Raw genomic sequence first — 20733 nt, forward strand, 5'->3', positions numbered from 1 at the left:
TCAGGCCCCTCACATTCCAAGTTATCAGCCGGATCAGGGGGTTTCCCGCCCTGCCATCTCCTTATTTAGGCCAGCCACGTGCCCATGCCTCCGGCACCCTCCAGTCCCCCAGGCGGCGGACTCCCGCCCCGACTCCTTCTCCTACCTCCAGCTTCCCCTTGGCTAATGCAGCAGCAACCCAGTTCTCCCCCCCATCCCAGCTAGATCCTCATCCAGCCATTTTGCTCCCCCAATGGCACTCCCATAAGTCAGCTGACTCCTGCTGACCCCGGCCTCTCCCGCCATTCCAATGACCCCCCCCCAGTGTGAGAATCCCCCCCACCTCCCCCTGGCAATCAGTGTGCGCTCCTCTCCAGCACCGCCCTTCCCCCCCGGCCTTGGCCCCGTTCTTCCCTGGTGTGGGAAAAAGCCCGCGCTTTCCACCCAAGCCGGCCCCGCCCCCTCTGGTGCAGCTCCCTTTTTGCGGCCTAACCCCAACTTCCTATCCCCGGGCCTCCAACCACCCTCTTCCTCCGCGGGGCCCTACTCCTCGAACTCCGACGGCCACTCTCACATAGCCCTCACATCAAATCCATTCACCCAACCCCCCCCTCCCCCCCCAGCACCAAACAAAAACAGAACATTCCCAAAACACAGTAACCCCCATAAGCACCCCCCCCCCCCATGGCAAACCCTCAGTTCGAGTCCAATTTTTCAGACTGAATCTGGCGTCTCAAAGTAGTGGTGTCGATCCTGAAATGTGACCCACAGTCGTGCTGGCTGCAGCATCCCGAACTTCACCCCCTTCCGATGGAGAACCGCCTTAGCCCGATTGAAACCAGATCTCTTCTTGGCCACCTTGGTATATACCGCAAGGCAAGAATTATAGCTGGGGAAAGGCAATTATGATGCTATTCGGCAAGATTTAGGATGTATAGGATGGGGAAGGAAACTGCAGGGGATGGGTACAATCGAAATGTGGAGCTTTTTCAAGGAACAGCTACTGTGTGTCCTTGATAAGTATGTACCTGTCAGGCAGGGAGGAAGTTGTCGAGCAAGGGAACCGTGGTTTACTAAGGAAGTTGAAGCACTTGTCAAGAGGAAGAAGAAGGCTTATGTTAGGATGAGACATGAAGGCTCAGTTAGGGCACTTGAGAGTTACAAGTTAGCCAGGAAGGACCTAAAGGGAGAGTTAAGAAGAGCAAGGAGAGGACGCGAAAAGTCGTTGGCGGATAGGATCAAGGAAAACCCTAAGGCTTTCTATAGGTATATCAGGAACAAAAGAATGACTAGAGTAAGATTAGGGCCAATCAAGGATAGTCGTGGAAAGTTGTGTGTGGAATCAGAGGAGATAGGGGAAGCGTTAAATGGATATTTTCCGTCAGTGTTTACACTGGAGAAAGACAATGTCGTCGTGGAGAATACTCAGGTACAGTCGACCAGGCTAGATGGGATTGAGGTTCACAAGGAGTTGTTAGCAATTTTGGAAAGTGTAAAAATAGATAAGTCCCCTGGGCCAGATGGGATTTATCCTAGGATTCTCTGGGAAGCCAGGGAGGAGATTGCAGACCCTTTGTCCTTGATCTTTATGTCGTCTTTGTCGACAGGAATAGTGCCGGAAGACTGGAGGATAGCAAATGTTGTTCCCTTGTTCAAGAAGGGGAGTAGAGACAACCCTGGTAATTATAGACCTGTGAGCCTTACTTCGGTTGTGGGTAAAATGTTGGAAAAGGTTATAAGAGATAGGGTTTATAATCATCTTGAAAAGAACAAGTTGATTAGCGATAGTCAACACGGTTTTGTGAAGGGTGGGTCATGCCTCACAAACCTTATTGAGTTTTTTGAGAAGGTGACCAAACAGATGGATGAGGGTAATGCGGTTGATGTGGTGTATATGGATTTCAGTAAGGCGTTTGATAAGGTTCCCCACGGTAGGCTATTGCAGAAAATAAGGAAGTATGGGATTGAAGGTGATTTAGCGGTTTGGATCAGTAATTGGCTAGCTGAAAGAAGGCAGAGGGTGGTGGTTGATGGCAAATGTTCATCCTGGAGTTCAGTTACTAGTGGTGTACCGCAAGGATCTGTTTTGGGGCCACTGCTGTTTGTCATTTTTATAAATGACCTGGAAGAGGGTGTAGAAGGATTGGTTAGTAAATTTGCAGATGACACGAAGGTCGGTGGAGTTGTGGATAGTGCTGAAGGATGTTATAGGATACAGGACATCGATAAGCTGCAGAGCTGGGCTGAGAGGTGGCAGATGGAGTTTAATGCGGAAAAGTGTGAGGTGGTTCACTTTGGAAGGAGTAACAGGAATGCAGAGTACTGGGCTAATGGCAAGATTCTTGGTAGTGTAGATGAACAGAGAGATCTCGGCATCCAGGTACATTAATCCCTGAAAGTTGCCACCCAGGTTAATAGGGCTGTTCAGAAGGCAGATGGTGTACTAGCCTTTATCAGTAGGGGGATTGAGTTTCGGAGCCACGAGGTCATGCTGCAGCTGTACATAACTCTGGTGCGGCCGCTCCTGGAGTACCGCGTGCAGTTCTGGTCACCACATTATAGGAAGGATGTGGAAGTTTTGGAAAGGGTTCAGAGGAGATTTATTAGGATGTTGCCTGGTATGGAGGGAAGGTCTTACGAGGAAAGGATCAGGGACTTGAGGTTGTTTTCGTTAGAGGAGAAGGCTGAGAGGTGACTTAATAGAGACATATAAGATAGTCAGAGGGTTAGATAGGGTGGACAGTGAGAGTCTCTTTCCTCGGATGGTGATGACCAACACGAAGGGACATAGCTTTAAATTGAGGGGTGGTAGATATAGGACAGATGTCAGAGGCAGTTTCTTTACTCAGAGAGTAGTAGGGGTGTGGAATGCCCTGCCTGCAACAGTAGTAGACTCGCCAACTTTCAGGGCATTTAAGTGGTCACTGGATAGACATATGGATGAAAATTAAATAGTGTAGGTCAGATAGGCTTCAGATGGTTTCACAGGTCGGCGCAACATCGAGGGCCGAAGGGCCCGTACTGCGCTGTAATGTTCTATGTTCTACCTCCGCACTCCAATCCTGGTAGATTTGGATCTCCGTATTCTCCCACCTGCTGCTCCGTTCTTTTTTGGCCCATCTCAGGACGCACTCCCTGTCCATGAAGCGGTTGAACGTCACCACTACAGCCCTTGGCGGTTCGTTGGCTTTGAGTCTCCTTGCCAGGACTCGATGAGCCCCGTCCAGCTCCAGGGGCCTCGGGAAAGCTCCCGCGCCCATCAACGACATACCCTCAGTTCGAGTCCAACTTGAGCATAGTGACCACATATGCCCCGGCATCGGACCCCTCCACTCCCTCAGGGAGACCAAGAATCCGAAGATTCTTCCTCCTCGACCGATCTCCAGGTCCTCAAATTTCTCTTGCCACTTTTATGCAGCGCCTCGTGCGCCTCCACCTTCACCGCCAGGCCCAAGATCTCGTCCTCCGAGGCTTTGTGCCGCACCTCCCAGATCGCAGCCCCTTGGGCCTTCTGGGTCTCCACAAGCTTCTCGATCGACGCCTTCATTGGCGCCAGCATTTCTGCCTTCAGCTCCGCAAAGCAGCATTTGAGGAACTCCTGCTGCTCCTGTGACCATTGCATCCACGCTGCTTGGTCTCCACCCACCACCACCTTGCTTCTCCTCCCTCACACTTTTCGCTGCACTAAAATCACTTTCTTGACCGCTCCACTCCTGGTCGAATCCATACAGTGCTGGGGGAACCGTACTGTTCCCACACTGGGAACCGTCAAACAAATGCCGTTGGGGCCCCTCAAGAGCCTGGCGAGAGCTGCCGAACGTGCAACCTACCTCGGCATAGCCGCAACCGGAAGTCTTGAAAAAGAATATTAAGCAACACCCACGTGATTTCTGATCGCGGAGTCCGGTAATTCCCGGGAAGCCAGCGAGATTGAAATGAATGCAAATGCGGGTTAATTGTAATCTTGTTATTTTTGGGCAAGATCTGGAACATGCTATTGGGAGGGAGCCAGGTGAATTGCAAAGTGGTTCATGCCCGGTGTGAATCTTGATTTTTACTTTTCCTGCTATTCACCAGATAGCAGATCCACACAGGTGCAACAGTGGTTAAATTGTGCCCAATATGTCTGCTAAAGGCATGATTAAGGGTTTAACAGCTAGGCAAGCTGTGATGTCACTCATGGGAGGGACTGTGTCGGTTTGAGTTTCATTTTAAGCCCTGCCCTGTGTCTAAGTTTCACTTTTAGAGTTCTGCCCTATATTTGGAGGCAAGAAGTTGTGTTTCCCGACTGACTTCTGAAAACTTCTCTCCCAAGGACTTTGTGTATAAATCTGTAAGCCACTAATTGTAAGCATTATTAATACGTGGCATCTGACATGGGTGTGTGGATTTTGCTAAATTGAAAATTTAGGAGATGGGAAAGTAAGCTCAAAGACCTTTATTTTTAAAATGGTTAATTGAAAAGCTGTTTCTTCTTGGATATTAATTGGGTAAATTCTGTGTTAATAATGAAGTTTGCTTTAATATTAAAGATCTCCAGTTGTCAGTGGAACCACTCCTTGGGGATGAAGTATCCTTCCTCACAGTTTACAAATCAAAAAATTGTTGGGGATTCTCGTCCGGTTTCCTAATTTAAATTACGGTCTGGTCTAGTGCCATAACATCTCCTTTAGAGGATGTACAACTCGATCAAAGACAAAGAGAGCTCACAGTAAAACTACTCAACCTCCCACTGCTCACTGATCCACAGTGACAGTAATTGGAAGAAACAGTCTGGGATTAGAGGATCTCCTTGCAGAATTTCATTGAACTTGCTTACGTGTACTTTGAACACTGGCCCCATGGCTAGATCCAGAGGCTTGGTGGGCCAGATCCGGCCTGTCGGACAGCCTCTACTGGGGCCTAGGCAGAGGCTTTGGAGTGAGAGAGGAGAGTTATTGGAAACTGTATCCCATGTCTAGGCTGCTTTTTCAGCAAACCAGCTACTTGCAAGAGTTGGTGGGTCCATCAGGATGACAATCTCCTCCAATCACCCTAGTTCTTTACTTTCTGGTAACTGAAGCAACACAATTCTCTACTTGTCGGTCTCAGAGGATAAAATAATTCACAAATGTCTGGGTTTAAAGCACAGCTGAAGATCCAGGGACGTTCCTATGAAATGAATAATTACGACATCACTAGACTTTTCCCATCACCTTCTCAAACCATTAAAATGATTAGATTAGATTTCCCTGAAGATGAACTGCATTGAACTCATTAAACATCAAAACGATTTATTTAATAACATCTTTTTAGAGTACAAGGATCGCAGTCAATATTTCTAGATCAAACAATGATGTTTTTAAATTGTTCCCTCCTTCTTGGTCTTTAGTGGCTGGATTGACATCAGGTTAAGGTCAGGTTAAGAGTACCTTAATATAAATGCTCTTTCCGTGCCAGGCTGGGCAGCAAGCAGCAGTGGGGTAACTGAGAGGCTAGCACAAACAGGAGCTGGTCCAGTCCTCGTGTGAATTTACCACGAGGGACTTTAACTTAACACAGACCAAGAGTAGACCAAGAACCATCTACTCTACATGGCAGTTACCCACTGACCTGTTAGGCTATCAACTACTGCTGAGTAGTGTCAGATCAGTTGGCACTACACTGATCTATTTGTTTATTCCTCTACTCGACCAAAGCCTGGACACATCCATTCTGACAACTGTTAATTTGAAAGTTCTTTTGAAAAATGTCACAAGCAAACCTTATGGTGCTTCTTAAATTTGACAAGTTTTTTTGTTAGCAGTGACTGGCAAGAACATTAAAGAAATGATATACTTCCTCTCGGTCAAACACAGCCACTTCCACTGAACACTCTGCACAGCGTACTGGATGGTACAATTCTTCCTTCCCACCATTTTGTGGTGAAGCAATCAATTCTGTTGGTCCTTTCATTCTCTTGTATCTGTTCCTTCTCTTCCGGTTTGCTGGCTCTTTGTATTTGAGAACTTCTCCTCTGTTAATGATACAATTCATCACAAACATAGCTCTGTACTGTTCTTTGTACAATTCATGCCTGAAAAGAGAGAACAATATTACACTAAGGATATAACATTACTGCGCAAAACATAGCTCTCTCGTGTCTGATATCTGCCTGTGTTAAATGGCCTGTGCAACCACCACCCAGTTTGCACAGTCCAAAACCTTATACTAGCAATCAGACTTATAGCATCTTGCCATGGAATATAAAAGTAGGCCATTCAGCTCCTTGCAGCTGGTAGATCTCCTGTCACTGGTACAGTAGAGGCCTCCTGAACTTTCAGATGAAGCCTGTCTGTTGCACAAAAATAGCAACATGAAAAGGTTTTAAAAGGGTAGTGCCAACAGTTTTCAGATATTGCACCAATCTGCTTGTCTATTTCCACTGCTCAATTTTAAAGACATTTAATAGAGTGGCGTGCAGGAGGTTATTATACAAGTCAAGAATACAGTGGGGCTGGGGGCAATGTATGAGTATGGGGAGAGGATTTTTCACAGTAATTTCATTACAGTGTGAATGTAAGCCTAATGTAAGACACTAATAAAGATTATTATTAACAGAACAGGAAGCAAACAGGGATAAACATGGCATTTTCAAGTTGACAAGCCCGAACTATTAGAAAGCTGTGAGAATCAGTGCTGGTGTTTCAGCAATTTAGTTATTGGTAATTATTCTGCTTTTTCCATTTACACCTCCCACCCAATCATGGACCATCCCATTTCTTCCCACACCACCATCAAGTGGGGGCAGTCAATTGTAAAGAATCAGCTTTCCAATGGCAGGATGAAAGTCAGGAATTAGATTGTAGCGGACTGAAGGTGGATCGAGCTTACTGATGGCAAGCGCTAGGAACTATTTTTAACACACTAGCATGTCACACACACTCATTAAAAAAAATGTCATCAGATTAAATGGGACTGTTGCAATTAATTCTACAGCAAAGAAGAAACATGTGCCTTCAGATTCACAACTGGTTAGATGTGACATGCAGCAGGCAAGGTTGTCTTCCTCATGGATTTTCAGTGGAGCTATGTTTCTTTGATGTGGAACTTGTTGGATCACAGGAGAGGAGGCACTGATGCACTGAGATTGGGTGGTGGTAGGGCAACAGATTTGGGACATGTGCTGACCATGACATTTCCAGTTCCGTTGTCAGGACACTGCCAACAGGATTCCAGCCAGGAACTCAGCTTCCCTCTCCACAGATGACCTGCTGAGCATTTCAAGCATTTTCTGTTTTTCCTTCAAATGTCCTTAATTTGAAGCACTTTAGGGTTTCCCAAACTTTTCCAGCCACATAACCCTTTCTCCCTCCCAAGAGTAGTGATGAAACTCTGGATAAACATTCTTATTATGTTCAAGAATTAAATACAAAGAATTGATTGTTTTTGTGAAATAGTTACAAATGTATAAAAACAAATTTATAAATGTACTTTCTATTTCTTACATATATACATTTATTTTAAAGTTCTTTTATTCAACAAATAGTTAGGTCCAACCTTATTTTTCTCATTTCTAATGTGAGAAGTGATATTGCTATTTTTGCTCACAAATTTGTTTAATAATGAGTGTTGCTGGAGAGCTAGATTCCCATACCACACAGAGGCGCAGGCACACGCAGACACAGGTACACACATTATTTGTGGACAGGACACTTGGGACACAGGCAGCAGTGAGCACCATTGACAAGATGTACTGCACTGTTCCTCTGACAGCACCTTTCCAAACCCACAACCACTAGCATCTAGAAGGACAAGGGTGCAGAAACCTGGGAACATCCCCACTTGGAGGTTCCGCTCCAAGCCACAGACTGTGGTAATTTGGAAATATGTTGCTGACCCTTCACTGTCAGTCAAAACCCTGGACTCGCTTCCTGACAGCGCTGTTGGTCTATCTACACCACATGGACTGCAGCAGTTCAAGGCAGTTCACCACCATCATCTTCTCAAAGGCAATTGGGGACGAGCAATAAACGTGGGAGGCACGGTGGCGCAGTGGCTAGCATTGCTGCCTCATGCCGCTGAGGACCCAGGTTCGATCCTGGCCCCACGTCACTGTTGGTGTAGAGTTTGCGCATTCTCCTCACGTTTGTGTCGGTCTCACCCCCACAACCCAAATGTGCAGGGTAGGTGGATTGGCCATGCTAAATTTCCCCTTATTAAAAAAAGGGGTGGACAATAAATGTTGGTCTACTCAGTGGAGCCCAAATCCCTCTCTTTCATTGACCACACACACACACTCACGTCCCTCTCTTTCTCATTCACATCTCTCTCATTCTCTTTCACACAACATCTCTCTGTCCCTCGCTCCAAGGCCACTTCCCCGATCATCCCATGGTTGCTGGCCACCTCGCTCTGCCATCCGTTCTTTTCTCGGCTCTGCCGTCCGCTCTCTTCCCCGCTCTCAACCGGGACTGGACCTTTGAGGTCTTAATTTCCCACAATTTCCAGCCTGTCCAATCAAAAGCTTGCTTCTCAGTGCATTGGTTACTCATTGGCCACTAAACAGCTTCACAGTATTGTCCAAATTTTATGTATCAACCTGGCCTAGCAAAGAACTGCTGGACGTAACTGCAGAACCTAGTTTGGGAAACCCTGCTTTAGGGTACCCCGAGAGGTCATGCAAGTCTTTCTTCAAATGTAGACTTTTATTTGTGAGGCACCAGGTACATTTAACATACCCTTCCCATACTATCTCCGATTAGCAACAAAACCTTTCAAAACTACGTTTTGCACAAGAATGTCAGACACTGCTGTGCCTCTCTACCTCCTCAATACTTTACTTCACACACACGGACTAAGCTCAAAAGAACGTGAGTACAAAACTATACCAGAGAGATTAACAATTAAACTCTGCCAGTGTTTTACTTACAAGAACAGCACAATTTGATAAAATTATGAGGGACATGTATAAAATTATGAGGGACATATTAGGGTGGACAGGAAGGCACTATCCCCTTAGCGGAGGGGTCAATAACCAGGGGGCATAGGTTTAAGGTAATGGGCAGGAGGTTTAGAGGAGATGTGAGGAAAAGCTTTTTCACCCAGAGGGTGATTGGAATCTGGAACTCACTGCCTGAAAGAGTGGTAGAGGCAGGAATCCTCACAACTTACAAAAAGTATTTAGATGAGCACTTGAAATCCCATTGCAAGGCTACGGACCAAGTGCTGGAGAATGGGATTAGAATAGATAGGTGCCTGACGGTCGGTGCAGATGCGATGGGCCGAAGGGCCTCTTTCCATGTTGTAAGACTATATGACTCTACCTTAGAGTTTCTTTTAAATGAAGGATGCCACTTGATTTTGGTTTAGGTGTCTTTGGGCTAACCACAAGCGAGGTAAATCAACCAACTGTGCCATTTCGAATGATGGCTGACTGAATGTTGACATGATATCCACACTTTCGCTGCCCAACCTCCTTTAAGTGCTGACTCTTGTTCGGACAACAGATTCACATGTTATGTTTGCAGCTCTGGCTTCTCATTTGTGACCCAGGGCAGACGCTGTTGGAAGGTATAGTTAAGAACATCACAGTCATCTCAGTCTAGTATCACCTGGTATCCTCAAACATGCAGGGGCTCCTGGATCCTAATCCACAGCAAGGATCCTGATAGTTCAAGTGCCCCAACATAACTACTAAACTTGGTGCTGACCAGGTACTGAACCTGGGGCATTGTGACTAGTTCCCAGCCTGGCATCTGCACAGGAGCAAATTGCCACTTCTTACCGCTGACAATCCAGGCACAAGGTGGTCATACATGCGGGACAGTTCAGAACAGCATCACTGATTGGGGCTTGTGCAGTTTCGGACTGCTTTGACTGGTTATTCAACCCACGATATCTGCAAAGGAAGAATGTTGGGAGTTAGGACTTATTGAGGTATTATATTACATTCACCATTACACCCCAACTTATATATTCTCTACTTATTAGGACATTAAATTTTAAAAAAAAGTTTTCTTTATGGCCTGATCCTCTTGTGATTCTGCTTTTATTCTGTCTTGAACCTCCAAATTCCTCTGCTTTTCCATATTACCCAGCACCCCCCATGAATACTGTTCTTTCAAAAACAACATGTGCCACTACAGACATTCTCGGTCATTGAGCAGCCTACCCCATACATTGGTGATACCACATGATTTGGGAGAAAAGAGCAGACTGTTGTTAAGAGCCAGAGTCTTCCAAATCCCAGAAGGGAAAACTCGAAACGCCCGTTCTTGACTGAATTTGCAATTAGGCATAACGCGAGGAGCGATGTGAAAACCAGAGAAGGATGTCCCAGCCATCTTTGTGATGGTGTTAAACAAAATAAATGTTTATTAAACAATGAAACATACAAGAAAATCAATGAGAAATACAAGTAATTAACTCAATAGTTGTAGACAGTATCTCTAAATTTACCCAACTTCAAATCTCCAATTACTGGATTTCCTTGCTTTTCATATTATCACGATTTCCTGTGTACCATAACTGATATTTCCCCACGGTTTTGTCTTCTTTGCCATTGTGATTTGGACGCCTGTGCTAGTTACTTGCATGTTTCTTTAGCTTTCATCTTCAACTTTAGTCATTGCCCATGTATCCCCCATTGTTCTCAGCACTCTGTCGACAGCCATTGAGGTAGTTAAGTGTATTTCCAGTTGATTTCCTTGTGTGTTCATTGTTTAATAAACAACTACTTGAAAGCAGAGTGGAGAGAGTTCCTGAGCCCCAACAAATTTTCTTCCTTCCATCAGTCGTCCCCATAAGCAACCAACTGGCAACCCAAATCCAGAATAGGAACATTTAATTCTAAAACATTGTGCAAAACATATTTCAAAACCGTACTGAACTGGCACCAAAGATAACCTGAAAAAGCTTGTGCTGAGGAGGGTGACTTGAAGACGGAAGCAAAGAATTGTTCTACTGTCACCAAAGTTAGATTAAGAACTAGGGGATGTCTGATAAATCCTCACAGCTCAATATTTAGCTTTAGGTACTGAAAATCAGATCAGCAGCAAGCATCAAAACCAACTCCAGTGTCTTGCTGACAGACATCAGCTGCCACCTCACCAGGAGAAAGTCTCCTACATCAGCATGAAGCGGATACAGAATATTCACTCACCCTCTCCTCTGTCTGTCAACCCAGGCCTGATCACGATCATCTTCATCCGGATCATAGAACAGCTCATCATTTGTCAGAACCTTTTGCCTCTTCTTGCGTTTCTTCTTTAAATCACATTCTTCTGCAAGGATTAGGGCAACATTTAGTAGGGTTGTCCTGGTGTCAGTAAATTCATTCTTTAATTTCAGGGCAAGGGTAGGCTAGGGGGCTTCCATTGCTCCAAAGCAATTTATGAGAGAAATAACATCATGTTGATCAGAAGTGTCAGTGGACATCTCTGTAGAAAGTGTATTTTTTGTATTTATTTATTCACAGGATGTGGGTGGCACGTGCCAGGCTGCTTCTTATTGTCCACCTTCAGCTCCTCAAGAATGTTGTGGTGCATCATCTTTGTAACAGTCTGATACGACAGAGCCGAGTGGCTTACTGGGTCACTTCAGGTGGTGTTTAGAGTTAACACCATTGCAGTGGGAACTTGTGTTGGGTGTAGGCCAGGTTGGGCAAGGTGGCATGCTTCCCTCCCAAAGGCATCACTGAACCGGTTTTTCTTTTAAACAACAGTTCGACAGGTTCATAATCACTTTTTATTTTTAGATTATTTCGATACCAATGTTTGATAAAGTTTCCCATGGCAGGTTGATGGAAAAAGTGAAGTCGTATGGGGTTCAGGGTGTACTAGCTAGATGGATAAAGAACTGGCTGGGCAACAGGAGACAGAGAGTAGTGGTGGAAGGGAGTGTCTCAAAATGGAGAAGGGTGACTAGTGGTGTTCCACAGGGATATACATAAATGATCTGGAGGAAGGTATAGGTGGTCTGATTAGCAAGTTTGCAGATGATACTAAGATTGGTGGAGTTGCAGATAGCGAGGAGGACTGTCAGAGAATACAGCAAAATATAGATAGATTGGAGAGTTGGGCAGAGAAATGGCAGATGGAGTTCAATCCAGGCAAATGCGAGGTGATGCATTTTGGAAGATCTAATTCAAGAGCAGAATATATGGTCAATGGAAGAGTCCTGGGGAAAATTGATGTACAGAGAGATTTAGATTTAGAACAGTACAGCATAGAACAGGCCCTTCGGCCCTCGATGTTGTGCCGAGCAATGATCACCCTACTCAAACTCACGTATCCACCCTATACCCGGAACCCAACAACTCCCCCTTAACCTTACTTTTTAGGACACTACGGGCAATTTAGCATGGCCAATCCACCTAACCCGCACATCTTTGGACTGTGGGAGGAAACCGGAGCACCCGGAGGAAACCCACGCGCACACGGGGAGGACGTGCAGACTCCGCACAGACAGTGACCCAGCCGGGAACCGAACCTGGGACCCTGGAGCTGTGAAGCATTGATGCTAACCACTATGCTACCGTGCTGCCCATATCTAGGAGTTCAGGTCTATTGTACCCTGAAGGTGGCAACACAGGTTGATAGAGTGGTCAAGAAGGCATACAGCATGCTTGCTTTCATCGGACGGGATATTGAGTACAAGAGTCGGCAGGTCATGTTACAGTTGTATAGGACTTTGGTTAGGCCACATTTGGACACTGCGTGCAGTTCTGGTCGCCACATTACCAGAAGGATGTGGATGCTTTAGAGAGGGTGCAGAGGAGGTTCACCAGGACGTTGTCTGGTATGGAGGGTGCTAGCTATGAAGAAAGGTAGATTAGGATTGTTTTCGTTGGAAAGACTGAGGTTGAAGGGGGACCTGATTGAGGTCTACAAAATTATGAGAGGTATGGACAGGGTGGATAGCAACAAGCTTTTTCCAAGATTGGGGGCGTCAATTACAAGGGGTCACGATTTCAAAGTGAGAGGGGAAAAGTTTAAGGGAGATGTGCGTGGAAAGTTTTTTACGCAGAGGGTGGTGGGTGCCTGGAACGCTTTGCCAGCGGAGGTGGTAGAGGCGGGCACGATAGCATCATTTAAGTTGAATCTAGACAGATATATGAACGGGCAGGGAACAGAGGGAAGTAGACCTTGGAAAATAGGGGACAGGTTTAGATAAAGGATCTGGATCGGTGCAGGATGGGAGGGCTGAAGGGCCTGTCCTGTGCTGTAATTTTCTATGTTCAAATTCAAATTCTCAAACTGCTGTGGTGGATTTGGATTATTAGCAGAGTAAATCACCACTATACTATCAAATCTGTATTATCTACATGGAAAGTGAGAAGCCAAGACCCTATAGAGGCCACTTCGGCAAGGGGGAATATTCAGCCCATCAGTGCTTCATTATGAAGGCTGAGTTTGTGGTTCATCAGCCTGTAGTGGCTCCAGGACACTTTGTGATCCCTCCAAATTTGTAATTTGTATTTTTTCTGAGGAAGTCGCTATTGCACATTTCCCGTGAGGTGTTACTGGAGCAGTAATTGCAAGGAAAAGAGACTTACTTTGAGGCCAGACAACTAAAACTGACAATCTTACAAGACCATCTAAAAAATCTGAAGGTAGGTTTTTCTGTCTGGATTCACCTAACCCTTCAGGCACACTCAATTTCTGCTTGAGGAAAGGTTTGGGTGTTGAATCCAGGGCAAAGCACCCTGTCCACTACTTTCAACATCGATTCCCTCCACTACCGATGCACAGTAGCAGTTGTGTGCACCATTTACGAGATGCATTGCAGCAATGCACCAAAGCGTCTATGACAGCACCTTACAAACCTGTGACTTCATGAAGGACAAGGACAGCAGATGCATGGGAAGTTCCCCGCTAAGTTCTACTCACCGTACTGACTCAGAAATATATAATTTCTTCCCATCATTAGGTCAAAATCCTGAAATTTGTTTCCGGTGGTGGCTATGAAGGAGTAAGTCGCATATTTGGTGGCTCATGCTCGAGTCGGACTTTTGGACCTTTTCCCCCCATTTTCTACCGGACTTGAATTGAAAAATTGATGACAGAGGCAATTGTGTACTGAATTCCCACATTGGTGCATGGAGAGGAGGAATAGAAGTGCCGGTAAAGGCAGAAAAAGAAAGACAGAGAAGGCTTGGGCTGATGCTGCAGTGGGAGAAAGCATGGCGGAGGACCGGACCTCTGGCTTGTCGACCCAGTGGTCAACGGAGCAGCTGATGCAAGTTATTCAGGAAGGCTTCGCGAAGCAGAAATGGGACGGCTTGGACCCGATAAAGGAGTCAATTGAGTGGCTGGAGCTTAGACTGGATGCCCAAGATCGGGCGATCCAGAAGGTAGAGAAGGCGCTGGCTGAGCAAAAGGAACGTCAAACTGCGGTGGAGTTGGAGGTGGGGATGCTGAGAGACCAGCAGAAGAAGCTCCTGGAAAAGGTTCATGATTTAAAAAAAAAGGTTTCTCGTTTTGTGGAAGCTGTAATGCCTTCTGTATTGATTTGGGACCAGTGGCAGAGCTGAGCGAGTTAAGGTTTACATTTGCACTGTTGGGGGATGGAGGTGTGCTTGTTTAGATCTTGGATCTCTTACTTGATCTTTGTTAGCGTTTTTTTCCTTCCTGTTTTTCTGTCGGGCAATTGTGTTAGATTGTTTGTTATTGGAGTATGTATGTATGAGGGGGGGGGACAATAGGTGGGAGACTTTTCGGCGCCAGGGATGGGGGCCACCAAGATAGCTGGGCGGGCTAGCTCACGGAAGCGCAGTGGGGGGTGTGCAAACATCAGGTTTATTAAAGGGAATGGGTTACATTGTGTTGTTATGGGGGGTGAATGTTCTGCTGACGAGGGAGGGACTTGTGCTGAGGGACAGAGAGGAGGTTGGGGGCAGAGGCTGCCTGGGAGCGGGCCGATGGAGGCGCGGAGCATAGACTGGCCCAAAAAAGGAGATGGCTGATCGGCGAAGGGGGGAGGGCAATGAGCCCCCCAACTAGGCTGATCACCTGGAATGGTCGAGGGCTAATTGGGCCGGTCAAGAGGGCTCGCGTGTTCGTGCATCTGAGGGGACTGAAGGCGGATGTGGTAATGTTGCAGGAGATGCACATTATAGTAGCTGACCAGATTAGATTGAGGAAAAGCTGGGTCAGTCAGGTCTTTCACTCGGGACTGGATTCAAAGACTAGAGGGGTCGCGACCCTGATCAATGATCGGGTGGTGTTTGAGGTGGGTAGAATAGTCTCGGATTTGGGGGCCTCACGGTAGCATGGTGGTTAGCATCAATGCTTCACAGCTCCAGGGTCCCAGGTTCGATTCCCGTGCTGGGTCACTGTCTGTGTGGAGTCTGCACGTCCTCCCCGTGTGTGCGTGGGTTTCCTCCGGGTGCTCCGGTTTCCTCCCACAGTCCAAAGATGTGCGGGTTAGGTGGATTGGCCGTGCTAAATTTCCCGTAGTGTAAGGTTAATGGGGGGATTGTTGGGTTACGGGTATACCGGTTACGTGGGTTAAGTAGGGTGATCGTTGCTCGGCACAACATCGAGGGCCGAAGGGCCTGTTCTGTGCTGTACAGTTCTATGTTCTATGTGGGAGGTCGGTACATTATGGTCAGTGGGAAACTGGAGGGGGTGCAGGTGGTATCAGTAAATGTGTATGCGCCAAATTGGGCGATGTGGAGTTTATAAAGAGGATCCTGGGAAAGATACCTGACCGGAACTCGCACAAGTTGGTCATGGGAGGTGTCTTCAACACAGTTATTGACCCTGGCTTAGACCGGTCAAGCTCAAAAATGGGCAGGGTGCCAGCAATAGCAAAATAACTAAAAGGGTTAATGGAGCTGATGGGGGGGGGGGGTTAATGGAGCTGATTGGGGGGGGGGGGAAGAGAGAGTGGATCCATGGAGATTTGGGCAGCCGAGGATGGAGGAGTTCTCCTTCTACTCACACGTGCATAAAGTGTACGACCGGATTAATTTCTTTATTCTAGGCAGGGCTTTACTGACGGGGTGGTGGACACGAGATGCTCGGCGATCACAATCTCAGACCATGCTCCGCACTGGGTTGACCTGCAGGTTAGTAAAGACAGTAACCAGCGCCCACACTGGAGGTTAGATGTGAGACTTTTAACTGACAAAGTGGTGTGCGAGCGGCTGAGGAAATGTAGTCAGAACTACCTGCAGGTCAACGACATGGGGGAAATTTCAGTAGCTGTGGTCTGGGAAGCACTGAAGGCGGTGATCAGAGGGGAGTTGATCTCGATACGGGCCCATAGGGAGAAGGTAGACAGGGCAGAGACGGACCGACTGGTAAAGGAGATACTACAGATCGATAGGAGGTATGCAGTGACCCCAGAGGCAGGGCTTTTAAGGGAACTGCGGAGGCTACAGGCGGAGTTCGGCTTGTTAACCACAGGGAGGGCAATGGAGCAGCTGAGAAAGGTGAGTTGGTTGATCTATGAGTATGAAGAGAAGGCCAGCAGAATGATTGCACAGCAGCTTAGAAAGAGGGAGGCAGCCAGGGAGATAAGGAAAGTAAATAACGGAGATGGGAACCTGGTTGGAGATTCAGCAGGGGTGAATAAGACGTTTAGGGATTTTTACAGTTGGCTATATGGGCAGGATCCCCAACAGGGCCTGAGGGGTGAGATACTTCCCTAGGGGGTTGAATTTCCCAGAGGTGGACGGGGAGCTGGTAGAAGGGCTGGGGGTCCTGATCGGGTTGGAAGAGATAGTGGAGGGTCTGAAGTCCATGCAGTCGGGTAAAGCCCCGGGGCCAGACGGGTACCCAGTGGAGTTCTATAAAAAGTTCTCTGGGATATTGGGGCCGGTGTTGATGAGGACATTCAATGAGGCAAGGGAAAGAGGGGTGCTGCCCCGATGATGTCACAGGCCACGATTTTGCTGATCCTGAAGCGGGACAAGAACCCGGAGTTTGTGGGTCCTACAGGGCGATATCCTTGTTGAATGTGGACACCAAACTGCTGGCCAAAATTTTGTCCTCCAGGATTGAGGGTTATGTTCCGGACGTTATTGGGGAGGACCAAAGGGGTTTGTTGTGGGTAGGCAGTTGGTGGCAAATATAAGAAGGCTATTAAACGTGATCATGATGCCCCCAGAAGGTAGGGAGGTAGTAGTCACAATGGACGCAGAGAAGGCTTTTGATCGGGTAAAAGCAAATTACTGCGGATGCTGGAATCTGAAACGAAAGAGAAAATGCTGGAAAATCTCAGCAGGTCTGGCAGTATCTGTAGTGAGAGAAAAGAGCTACGTTTCGAGTCAGATGGCTTTGACAAAGAGTGTGGGACGGGGATTTACAGCTTTGGGGGAACAAGAGACGACAAAATGTTCCAGAGAAACCAGAATTGTCTCTGCAGAATTTTTATCCTGGACTGATAGTGATGGCTTATACAGGGGGTTAGAAGTGGAGAATTTACACACGGGGAGCTGGTAGAAGGCTGGGGCTCCCGATCGGGTTGGAAGAGATAGTGGAGGGTCTGAAGTCCATGCAGTCGGGTAAAGCCCCAGGGCAAGTCAGGTACCTAGTGGAATTCTATAAAAAGGTCTCTGAGATAATGGGGCCGTTGTTGATGAGGATGTTCAATGAGACAAGGGTGCTGCCTCCGACGATATCACAGGCCACGATTTCTCTGATCCTGAAGCGGGACAAGAACCCGGAGCTGTGTGGGTCCTACAGGGACTCAAAACGTTAGGTCTTTTCTCTCCCTACAGATGCTGCCAGACTTGCTTTCGTTTTGATCGAGTAGAATGGGAATATCTGTCGGAGGTAGTGGGACGGTTCGGATTTGGGCAGGGCTTTATTGACTGGGTCAGGTTGCTGTATCAGGCTCCTGTGGCGAGCGTATTGACGAATAGGACAACATTGGACAATTTTAGACAGCACCGGGGGATGAGACAGGGATGCGTCCTCTCCCCACTGTTGTTCGCGCAAGCTATAGAGCCGCTGGCAATTGCTCTGAGAGCCTAAAAGGGCTGGTCCAGGGGGTGGGCGCGGTTTGGAGCACCTAGCCTCGCTTTATGCAGACGACCTGCTTCTGTATGCATCGGACCCAATAGTGGAGATGGAAGAAATCATGAGGATTCTAGGGGAATTTGGCCGGTTTTCGGGGTATAAACTAAATATGGGGAAAAGTGAGATGTTTGTGGTCCAGGTGAGGGGACAGGAGGGCCGATTGGGGGAGCTACCGTTTAGATTAATAGGGGGAAGCTTTAGGTATCTGGCTTAAGTGGGTCGGTTCAGGCTCGATGGGCCCAATGGCCTCCTTCTGCACTGTATGTTCTATGTTTATGTCTATGTCTAGGCATCCATGTGGTGCGGGAATGGGACCTGCTGCATAAATTAAATCTGGCCCGACTAGTGGACCAAATGAAGGACGATTTTCGGAGGTAGGACGCGCTCCCGTTGTCACTGGCTGGGAGGGTGCAAATGGTGAAGATGACGGTCCTCCCAAAATTTCTGTTTGTATTTCAGTGTCACCCCATTTTTGTTCCACGGTCCTTTTTTAAACGGGTCAACAAAGTGATCACTGGCAGGTATTTGTAGTACACCCTGGTGATCAGGAGGGGGGAATTGGGAGACTCCCATTTAAGAGGGCAGTGAAGAGTTTCAGATACCTGGGGGCGCAGGTGGCCAGGAGTTGGGGGACTCTCAATAAGCTTAATTTTACCAGGCTGGTGGAACAAATGGAGGAGGAATTTAAAAGGTGCCGCTATCGGTGGCGGGTAGAGTGCAGTCCGTCAAAATGATGGTTCTCCCGAGGTTCTTGTTCCTCTTCCAGTGTTTGCCCATCTTTATCCCTAGGGCCTTTTTTAGAAGGGTGACTAGCAGCATCATGAGCTTTGTTTGGGCACATGGGACCCCGAGGGTGAAGAGGGTCTTCTTGGAGCGGGGTAGAGATGGGGGGGGGGCTGGCGTTACCCAATCTCTCGGGGTATTATTGGGCGGCCAATGTGTCGATGGCGCGCAAGTGGGTAATGGAGGGGGAGGGGGCAGCATGGAAACGGATGGAGAGGGCGTCCTGTGGAGATACAAGCCTGGGGGCCCTGGTAACGGCGCCGTGGCCGCTCCCTCCTCCGAGGTATACCACGAGTCCGGTGGTGGCGGCTACCCTCAAGATTTGGGGGCAGTGGAGGCGACATAGGGGAGAAGTGGGGGGCTCGATGGAGGCTCCGTTAAGGGGGAACCATAGGTTCGTCCCGGGGAACATTGATGGGGGATTTCAGGGTTGGTACAGAGCGGGCATCAGACAGCTGAGGGACCTGTTTATTGATGGGAGGTTTGCAAGCCTGGGGGAGTTGGAGGAGAAATTTGGGGTCCCCCCGGGGAACATGTTCAGGTATCTGCAGGTAAAGGCATTTGCTAGGCGGCAGGTGGAGGGATTCCCTTCGCTTCCCACGAGGGGGGTGAGCGACAGGGTGCTTTCGGGGGTCTGGGTCGGAGAGGGGATGATATCTGAAATCTACAAGGTTATGCAGGAGGCGGAGGAGGCGTCAGTAGAGGAGCTGAAAGCTAAGTGGGAGGGGGAACTGGGGGAACAGATCTAAGACGGGACATGGGCTGATGCCCTGGAGAGGGTTAATTCTTCCTCCTCGTGTGCGCGGCTTAGCCTCATCCAATTCAAGGTGCTGCACCGGGCCCACATGACTGGGACGAGGATGAGTAGGTTCTTTGGGGGTGAAGACAGGTGTGTCAGGTGCTCGGGGAGTCCAGCGAACCATGCCCATATGTTCTGGACATGCCCGGCACTGGAGGAGTTCTGGAAGGGGGTGGCGAGGACGGTGTCGAGGGTGGTGGGGTCCAGGGTCAAGCCAGGATGGGGACTCGCGATTTTTGGGGTTGGGGTGGAGCCGGGAGTGCAGGAGGCGAAAGAGGCCGGTGTGCTGGCCTTTGCGTCCCTAGTAGCCCGGCGAAGGATCTTGCTACAATGGAAGGATGCGAGGCCGCCAAGCGTGGAGATCTGGATCAATGACATGGCGGGTTTCATTAAGCTAGAGAAGATCAAATTCGCCCTGAGAGGGTCGGTACAAGGGTTCTTTAGGCGGTGGCAACCTTTTCTCGACTTTCTGGCTCAACGATGGGGTACGGGGACAGTAGCAGCAGCAACCCGGGGGGGTGGGGGGGAAGGGGGAGGGAAAAGGTGGGGGGGGGGGGCGGACGATGACTATGTTTGTTTATTTAATTTAAATTTATTTTTAAGTTCTTCTGTTGTTCATTGGGGTTGGGGGGGGTGGGGGATGGGATACATGCGTCGATACGGTCTGGGGGTGTTACAGTTATTATGGGTTATTTTGTTGCATTTCATTGTTTGTCGTTACGTTTTATATTTTCTGTAAAAAATTCCAATAAAAATTATATAAAAAAAAAAGTGATCACTGGCTTTGTTTGGGGGGGGGGCAAGTCCCCGCGGGTAAGGAAGGCAATGCTTGAACGGAGTCGGGGAGAGGGCGGGTTGGCGCTGCCAAATTTTAGTAACTAAACTATTACTGGGCGGCGAATAGAGCCATGATCAGGAAGTGGGTGGTGGGGGGAGGGTTGGCATGGGAGCGTATGGAGACGGCTTCATGTAAGGGCACCAGCCGTTCCCGCCGGCACGGTACTCCACCAGGCCTGTGGTGGCGGCGGCTCTGAGAGGCTGGGGGCAATGGAGGAGACATGTGTGAGCAGAGGGAGCATTGGTCTGGTCCCCAATCAGTAATAACCACTGGTTTTCCCCGGGAAGTGTGGATAAGGGGTTCCGGATGTGGCAGAGAGCAGGGATTGAGAGGATGGGGGATAT

The 20733-nt window shown here is 48.1% G+C and overlaps 1 protein-coding gene across 1 annotated transcript in view; it reads right to left on the reverse strand.

Moving 5' to 3' along the window:
• Positions 1-5235: 5235 nt before the first annotated feature.
• The window catches only part of LOC119969362 (e2f-associated phosphoprotein), a 36221-nt gene continuing 20723 nt past the window's right edge, over positions 5236-20733 (reverse strand). Inside the window, exons 5-7 of the mRNA XM_038802904.1 lie at positions 11102-11222; positions 9725-9838; positions 5236-6034 (exon numbers count right to left, since the gene is read on the reverse strand). Coding sequence (XP_038658832.1) covers positions 5758-6034; positions 9725-9838; positions 11102-11222 — 512 coding nt within the window. The 3' untranslated portion in view covers positions 5236-5757. The remainder of the gene's footprint in view (positions 6035-9724; positions 9839-11101; positions 11223-20733) is intronic.

Source organism: Scyliorhinus canicula, chromosome 7, assembly GCF_902713615.1.
Source record: "Scyliorhinus canicula chromosome 7, sScyCan1.1, whole genome shotgun sequence".
Classification (NCBI taxonomy): domain Eukaryota; kingdom Metazoa; phylum Chordata; class Chondrichthyes; order Carcharhiniformes; family Scyliorhinidae; genus Scyliorhinus; species Scyliorhinus canicula.